Consider the following 9241-nt stretch of genomic DNA (forward strand, 5'->3'; position numbering starts at 1 on the left):
TTTTTTGCGGTACATACAAATCAAAAACCAGTGCAGACAGGTAGTGCATCCCAAAATATCCAATTTTAACATCTTTTTCTAGTTCAGCAGATCCCAAAGAACAAAAAAATACCCATGTAGTAGTTTATGGGGGTGGGGCCCTCCAGCCCACGGACTAATTAGGATGTAAGCGAAAATCGATTTACCAGTGTATGGTTAATATATATAGCAAGTAAAAGGTATTATATAATCCGCTACAAACATTCCAAATTTGGAAAGTAGAGTTTTCAAAGACACACATCTCTCTGTCTCTCTCTGTCTCTCTGTCTATATAGCTGTCTCTCTGCCGTTATATTTTTTGAGGCGAACGCTATTGTTATTGAATATATCGCTAAACAAACAACCAGATCAAATACAACTTTAAAATAATGATACACTGTTACCGGTCTTCGTGCAAATTATTTAATAAAGTCGAACGCCATATGAGTGGTTGGTCACCCTCTCTGCGAACAGATCGCGGCCATCTTAGCATAATTTGTTCTGCTACATTCTGAAGTATTGCAATGGCATTGTATGACCAGGACACCATAAAATGTAATAGCATTATTTGATTTAGTGACTGTAACGTTAAAGTGCGAGAAAGATAAATGAAGTTGTTGAAGTATTACGATTCCGATATCCATATCGAGTACCGAGTCACATTTACTTACCCCATCCTTAGCATAGACATCTGCACCGTGTTTAATCAGCAATTCAGCGACGTCTGCATTACCTTCGCTAGAGCCTCATGCAATGCTGTGGATTCGTACTACAAAAATGTAACAATGTTAAAATTGCTATTCACCAATAAGAACTAAATCCTGTCGGCATGGTATGAGGCATATACCGAAAAAGTCTGACAATATTATTAAAATCAAAAAGTCACAGCAAACAAGGAGTATGCTTTCATTGTGGTGGGATATTAAGGATGTACGATCGGAAAAGGGAAAAGTAATGTCATTTTTTTCAAATGGGGTATTTTGAATACCTACATATGAGAGAAGTCCAAAACTTGGGAAAAAAGAGGGGGTCACCGCGCTTGTTTTTTTTACAAAAAGACATTAAAAATTCACGGTTTTTCACAAAATCACTAAAAATCATCAATTAAACAGGTCATCATTTCCTATTCATATCATGATTGCATTTTTCACTTTTACACTGTAAAAGAACAAACAGATTATAAATTTAAGCTACTTTTGAAGATTTCACTTACATTAAAATAGATCAAAAAAGTCACGATATTTATTGTTTAACCAAAATTTCAACAAATATGCCCAAAGTGTTAGCAACGGAGAGGGTAATTTATTAATTATTGATAGTTTGGACTACAGTCAATTTTCTCAAACTTTGCTAGACAATAGCTTTTTTGTGAATTTTTCAAAACCACATCTTGTTTAATAGGTCTGTCTAAAGAGCACGTTCTAGGTATTAAATAATCTGCTTTCAAATATTGCAAATTTGAATAAAAGATTTTTCAAAGACACATCTCTCTGTCCCTGTCTGTTTGTATATCTGTCTCTCTGCCATTATATTTTTTCGAGGCGAACGCTATTGTTGTGGAATATATCGCTAAACAAACAACCAGATCAAATACAACTTTGAAATAATGATACACTGTTACCGGTCTTCGTGCAAAATCATTTGAATGTAATGCAACGCCATATGAGTGGTGGGTCACTCTCTCTGCGAACAGATCGCGGCCATCTTAGCATAATTTGTTCTGCTACATTTTGAAGTATTGCAGTGGCATTGTATGACCAGGACACCATAAAATGGCATAGCATTATTTGATTTAGTGACTGTAACGTTAAAGTGGGAGAGAGATAGATGGAATTGTTGAAGTATTACGATTCAGATATCCACATCGAGTACCGAGTCACATTTACTTACCCCATCCTTAGCATTGACATCTGCACCATGTTTAATCAACAATTCAGCGACGTCTGCATGACCTTCTCTAGAAGCCGCATGCAATGCTGTGGAATTGCTCTACAAAAATGTAAACAATGTTAAAATTGCTATTCACCAATAAGAACTAAATCCTGTCGGCATGGTATGAGGCATATACCGAAAAAGTCTCACAATATTATTGAAATCAAAAAAGTCACAGTAATCAAGGAGTATGCTATCATTGTGATGGGAAATTAAGGATGGACAATCGGAAAAGGGAAAAGTAATGTCAATTTTTTACAAATCGTTTTTTTGAATACCTACATATGAGAGTAGTCCAAAACTTGGGAAAAAAGATGGGGTCACCGCGCTTGCTTTTTTACAAAATGGCATTAAAAATTCACGGTTTTTCACAAAATCACTAAAAATCATCAATTAAACAGGTCATCATTTTCCTATTTATATTATGATTTCATTTTTCACTTTTACTCTGTAAGTACAAACAGATTATAAATTTAAGCTACTTTGAAGATTTTACTTACATTAAAATTGATCTAAATAGTCATGATATTTATTGTTTAACCAAAATTGCAACAAATATGCCCAAAATGTTAGCAATGGGAGAGGGTAATTTATTAATTATTGATAGTTTGGACTAGAGTCAATTTTTTCAAACTTTGCTAAACAATAGCTTTTTTGTAAATTTTTCAAACCACATTTTGTTTAGTAGGTCTGTCTAAAGAGCACGTCATAGGTATTAAATAATCCGCTTTCAAACATTCCAAATTTGAATAAAATATTTTTCAAAGACACACATCTCTCTGTCTCTCTCTGTCTCTGTCTGTCTGTATATCTGTCTCTCTGCCATTATATTTTTTCAAGGCGAACGCTACTGTTGTGGAATATATCACTAAACAAACAACCAGAACGAATACAACTTTGAAATAATGATATACTGTTACCTGTCTTCGTGCAAACTTATTTGAATAAAGTTGGACGCCATATGAGTGGTGGGCCACCCTCTCTGCGAACAGATCGCGGCCATCTTAGCATAATTTTTTCGGCTACATTCTGAAGTATTGCAGTGGCATTGTATGACCAGGACATCATAAACTGGCATAGCATTATTTGATTTAGTGACTGTACGTTACAGTGAAAGAGAGACAAATGAAATTGTTGAAGTATTACGATGCAGATATCCATATCGAGTACCGAGTCACATTTACTTACGTGCTCCTTAGCATTGACATCTGCACCATGTTTAATCAGCAATTCAGCGACGTCTGCATGACCTTCGCTAGAAGCCGCATGCAATGCTGTGGATTCGTACTACAAAAATGTAAACAATGTTAAGATTGCTATTCACCAATAAGAACTAAATCTTGTTGGCATGGTATGAGGCATATACCGAAAAAGTCTGACAATGTTATTGAAATCAAAAAAAGTCACAGTAATCAAGGAGTATGCTTTCATTGTGATGGGAAATTAAAAATGTACGATCGGAAAAAGGGAAAAGTAATGTCAATTTTTCAAATGTTTTTTTTTTAATACCTACATATGAGAGTAGGCCAAAACTTTGGAACAAAGATGGGTCACCGCGCTTGTTTTTTTTACAAAATGACATTACAAATTCACGGTTTTTCACAAAAAAACTAACAATCAATTAAACAGGTCATCATTTTCCTATTTATATCATGATTGCATTTTTCACTTTTACACTGTAAAAGAACAAACAGATTATACATTTAAGCTACTTTGAAGATTTTACTTACACTAAAATTGAGCTAAAAAGTCACTATATTTATTTTTTAAATACCGACAAATATGCCCAAAATTTTAGCAATGGGAGAGGGTAATTTATTATTAATTATTGATAGTTTGGACTGGATTCAATGTTCTCAAACTTTGCTAAACAATAGCTTTGTTGTGAATTTTTCAAAACCAAATTTTGTTTAGTAAGTCTGTCTAAAGAGCACGTCATAGGTATTAAATAATCCGCTTTCAAAAATTCCAAATTTGAATAAAAGATTTTTCAAAGACACACATCTTTCTGTCTCTCTCTGTCTCTCTCTGTCTGTATACTTTCTCTCTGCCGTTATATTTTTTGGAGGCGAAAGCTATTTTTGTGGAATATATCGCTAAACAAACAAACAACCAGAACAAATCCAACTTTGAAATAATGATACACTGTTACCGGTCTTCGTGCAAAATTATTTGAATAAAGTCGAACGCCATATGAGTGGTGGGCCACCCTCTCTGCGAACAGATCGCGGCCATCTTAGCATAATTTCTTCTGCTACATTTTGAAGTATTGTAATGCCATTGTATGACCAGGACACCATAAAATGGCATAGCATTATTTGATTTAGTGACTGTAACGTTACAGTGGAAGGGAGACAAATGAAATTGTTGAAGTATTACGATGCAGATATCCATATCGAGTACCGAGTCACATTTACTTACCCGATCCTTAGCATTGACATCTGCACCATGTTTAATCAACAATTCAGCGACGTCTGCATGACCTTTTCCAGAAGCCGCATGCAATGCTGTGGATTTGTTCTACAAAAATGCGAAAATTGTTAAGATTGCTATTCACCAATAAGAACTAAATCCTGTCGGCATGGTATGAGGCATATACCGAAAAAGTCTGACAATATTATTGAAATCAAAAAAGTCACAGTAATCAAGGAGTATGCTTTCATTGTGATGGGAAATTAAGGATATACGATCGGAAAAAGGGAAAAGTAATGTCAATTTTTTCAAATGGTGTTTTTTTGAATACCTACAAATGAGAGTAGTCCAAAACTTGGGAAAAAAGATGGGACACCGTGTTTGTTATTTTATAACAAAATGACATTAAAAATTCACGGTTTTTCACAAAATCACTGAAAATCAATTAAACGGGTCATCATTTTCCTATTTATATCATGATTGTATTTTTCACTTTTGCACTGTAAAACAACAAACAGATTATACATTTAAGGTACTTTGAAGATTTTACTTACATTAAAATTGAGCTAAAAAGTAACTATATTTATTTTTCAATGGCGACAAATATGCCCAAAATTTTAGCAATGGGAGAGGGAATTTATTAATTATTGATAGTTTGGACTAGAGTCAATTTTCTCAAACTTTACTAAACAATAGCTTTGTTGTGAATTTTTCAAAACCACCTTCTTTTTAGTAGGTCTGTCTAAAGAGCACCTCATATATATAGTCACTATATTTATTTTTTAAATACCGACAAATATGCCCAAAATTTTAGCAATGGGAGAGGGTAATTTATTATTAATTATTGATAGTTTTTAATTGGATTCAATTTTCTCAAACTTTGCTAAACAATAGCTTTGTTGTGAATTTTTCAAAACCAAAATTTTGTTTAGTAAGTCTGTCTGAAGAGCACGTCATAGGTATTAAATAATCCGCTTTCAAAAATTCCAAATTTGAATAAAAGATTTTTCAAAGACACACATCTTTCTGTCTCTCTCTGTCTCTCTCTGTCTGTATATCTTTCTCTCTGCCGTTATATGTTTTGGAGGCGAAAGCTATTGTTGTGGAATATATCGCTAAACAAACTGACAACCAGAACAAATACAACTTTGAAATAATCATACACTGTTACCGGTCTTCGTGCAAAATTATTTGAATAAGTCGAACGCCATATGAGTGGTGGCCACCCTCTCTGCGAACAGATCGCGGCCATCTTAGCATAATTTCTTCTGCTACATTTTGAAGTATTGTAATGCCATTGTATGACCAGGCAACCATAAAGTGGCATAGCATTATTTGATTTAGTGACTGTAACGTTACAGTGGAAGAGAGACAAATGAAATTGTTGAAGTATTACGATGCAGATATCCATATCGAGTACCGAGTCACATTTACTTACGTCATTCTCAGCATTGACATCTGCACCATGTTTAATCAGCAATTCAGCGACGTCTGCATGACCTTTTCCAGAAGCCGCATGCAATGCTGTGGATTTGTTCTACAAAAATGCGAACATTGTTAAGATTGCTATTCACCAAAAAGAACTAAATCCTGTCGGCATGGTATGAGGCATATACCGAAAAAGTATGACAATATTCTTGAAATCAAAAAAGTCACAGTAATCAAAGAGTATGCTTTCATTGTGATGGAAATTAAGGACGTACGATCGGAAAAAGGGAAATGTAATGTCAATTTTTTCAAATGCTTTTTTTTGAATACCTACATATTAGAGTAGTCCAAAACTTGGGAAAAAGATGGGGACACCGTGTTTGTTATTTGTTAACAAAATGACATTAAAAATTCACGGTTTTTCACAAAATCACTACAAATCAATTAAACAGGTCATCATTTTCCTATTTATATCATTATTGTATTTTTCACTTTTACACTGTAAAACAACAAACAGATTATACATTTAAGCTACTTTGAAGATTTTACTTACATTAAAATTGAGCTAAAAAGTAACTATATTTATTTTTCAAATGGCGACAAATATGCCCAAAATTTTAGCAATGGGAGAGGGTAATTTATTAATTATTGATAGTTTGGACTAGAGTCAATTTCCTCAAACTTTACTAAACAATAGCTTTGTTGTGAATTTTTCAAAACCACCTTCTTTTTAGTAGGTCTGTCTAAAGAGTACCTCATAGGTATTAAATAATCCGCTTTCAAAAATTTCCAAATTTGAATAAAAGATTTTTCAAAGACCACATCTTTCTGTCTCTCTCTGTCTCTCTCTGTCTGTATATCTTTCTCTCTGCCGTTATATTTTTTGGAGGCGAACGCTATTGTTGTGGAATATATCGCTAAACAAATACAACTTTGAAATAATGATACACTGTTACCGGTCTTCGTGCAAAATTATTTGAATAAAGTCGAACGCCATATGAGTGGTGGGCCACCCTCTCTGCGAACAAATCGCGACCATCTTAGCATAATTTGTTCTGCTACATTTTGAAGTATTGTAATGGCATTGTATGACCAGGACACCATAAAATGGCATAGCATTATTTGATTTAGTGACTGTAACGTTACAGTGAAAGAGAGACAAATGAAATTGTTGAAGTATTATGATGCCGATATCCATATCGAGTACCGAGTCACATTTACTTACCCGCTCATTAGCATTGACATCCGCACCATGTTTAATCAGCAATTCAGCGACGTCTGCATAACCTCGTCCAGAAGCCGCATGTAATGCTGTGGATTCGTCCTACAAAAATTGTGAACAATGTTAAGATTGCTATTCACCAATAAGAACTAAATCCTGTCGGCATGGTATAAGCATATACCGAAATAGTCTGACAATGTTATTGATATCAAAAAAAGTCACAGTAATCAAGGAGTATGCTTTCATTGTGATTGGAATTTAAGGATGTACGATCGGAAAAAAAGCAACAGTAATGTCAATTTTTTCAAATGGTGTTTTTTTGAATACCTACAAATGAGAGTAGTCCAAAACTATGGAAAAAAGATGGGGTCACCGCGCTTGTTCTTTTTTACAAAATGACATTAAAAATTAACGATTTCCACAAAATCCCTAAAAATCAATTAAACACATCATCATTTTCCCATTTATATCATGATTGCATTTTTCACTTTTACACTGTAAAAGAACAAACAGATTATAAATGTTAAGATTGCTATTCACCAATAAGAACTAAATCCTGTCGGCATGGTATGAGGCATATACCAAAAAAGTCTAACAATGTTATTGAAATTAAAAAAAGTCACAGTAATCAAGGAGTATGCTTTCATTGTGGTGGGAAATTAAGGATGTACGATCGGAAAAAAGGAAAAGTAATGTCAATTTTTGCAAATGGTTTTTTTTCTGAATACCTATATATCAGAGTAGTCCAAAACTTGGGAAAAAAGATGGGGTCACCGCGCTTGTTTTTTTTTTAATGACATTAAAAATACACGGTTTTTCACAAAATCACTAAAATTCAATTAAACAGGTCATCATTTTCCTACTTATATCATGACTGCATTTTTCACTTTTACGCTGTAAAAGAACAAACATATCATAAATTTAAGCTACTTTGAAGTTTTACTTACATTAAAATTGAGTTAAAAAGTCACTATATTTTTTTTTTAAATTGCGACAAATATGCGCAACATTTTAGCAATAGGAGAGGGTAATTTATTAATTATTGATATTTTGGACTAGAGTCACACTTTGCTAAACAATAGCTTTTTTGATTTTTTCAAAACCACATTTTGTTTAGTAGGTCTGTCTAAAGAGCACGTCATAGGTATTAAATAATCCGCTTTCAAACATTCTAAATTTGAATAAAAGATTTTTCAAAGACACATCTCTCTGTGTCTGTCTGTTTGTATATCTGTCTCTCTGCCATTATATTTTTTCGAGGCAAACGCTATTGTTGTGGAATATATCACTAAAAAAACAACCAGACCAAATACAACTTTGAAATAATGATACACTGTTGCCGGTCTTCGTGCAAAATTATTTGAATAAAGTCGAATGCCATATGAGTGGTGGGCCACCCTCTCTGCGAACAGATCGCGGCCATCTTAGCATAATTTCTTCTGCTACATTCTGAAGTATTGCAGTGGCATTGTATGACCAGGACACCATAAAATGACATATCATTATACGATATAGTGACTGTAACGTTAAAATGGGAGAGAGATAAATGAAGTTGTTGTAGTATTACGATTCCGATATCCATATCGAGTACCCAGTCACATTTACTTACCCGATCCTTTGCATAGACATCTGCACCGTGTTTAATCAGCAATTCAGCGACGTCTGCATGACCTTCGCTAGAAGCCGCATGCAATGCTGTGGATTCGTCCTACAAAATGTGAACAATGTTAAGATTGCTATTCACCAATAAGAACTAAATCCTGTCGGCATGGTATGAGGCATATACCGAAAAGTCTGACAATGTTATTGAAATCAAAAAGTCACAGTAATCAAGGAGTATGCTTTCATTGTGATGGGAAATTAAGGATGTGCAATCGAAAAAGGGAAAGTAATGTCAATTTTTTCAAATGTTTTTTTTTTTGAATACCGACATATGAGAGTAGTCCAAAACTTGGGAAAAAAGGTGTCACCGCGCTTGTTTGGTTTTTTTTACAAAATGACATTAAAATTCACGGTTTTTCACAAATCACTAAAATCAATTAAACAGGTCATCATTTTCCTATTTATATCATGATTGCATTTTTCACTTTTACACTGTAAAAGAACAAACAGATTTTAAATTTGAAGCTACTTTAAAGATTTTACTTAATTAAAATTGAGCTAAAAAGTCACTATATTTAATTTTTAAATTGCGACAAATATGCCCAAATTTTTAGCAATGGGAGAGGG

General features: G+C 33.8%; 1 protein-coding gene across 1 annotated transcript; it reads right to left on the minus strand.

Moving 5' to 3' along the window:
• Positions 1–1134: 1134 nt before the first annotated feature.
• On the minus strand, positions 1135–8594 carry LOC139128874 (26S proteasome non-ATPase regulatory subunit 10-like). Its single transcript, XM_070694575.1, has 7 exons — positions 8580–8594; positions 7016–7114; positions 5801–5899; positions 4372–4470; positions 3139–3237; positions 1909–2007; positions 1135–1176 (listed from the first exon to the last, which is right to left on the minus strand). The coding sequence occupies exons 1-7, from the start codon at positions 8592–8594 to the stop codon at positions 1135–1137; spliced, it is 552 nt and encodes a 183-aa protein (XP_070550676.1).
• Between the last annotated feature and the right edge of the window lie 647 nt (positions 8595–9241).

This window comes from Ptychodera flava, unplaced genomic scaffold (genome assembly GCF_041260155.1).
Source record: "Ptychodera flava strain L36383 unplaced genomic scaffold, AS_Pfla_20210202 Scaffold_75__1_contigs__length_567515_pilon, whole genome shotgun sequence".
NCBI classification, from domain to species: Eukaryota; Metazoa; Hemichordata; class Enteropneusta; family Ptychoderidae; genus Ptychodera; species Ptychodera flava.

Excerpts from the sequence above, each read along its gene's own strand:
- LOC139128874 (XM_070694575.1), bottom strand. Across the intron at positions 3,238-4,371 it reads ATGTCAATGCTAAGGATCGG|TACGAATCCACAGCATTGCA; the intron begins GTAAGTAAATGT and ends ACATTTTTGTAG. Across the intron at positions 2,008-3,138 it reads ATGTCAATGCTAAGGAGCAC|AGCAATTCCACAGCATTGCA; the intron begins GTAAGTAAATGT and ends ACATTTTTGTAG.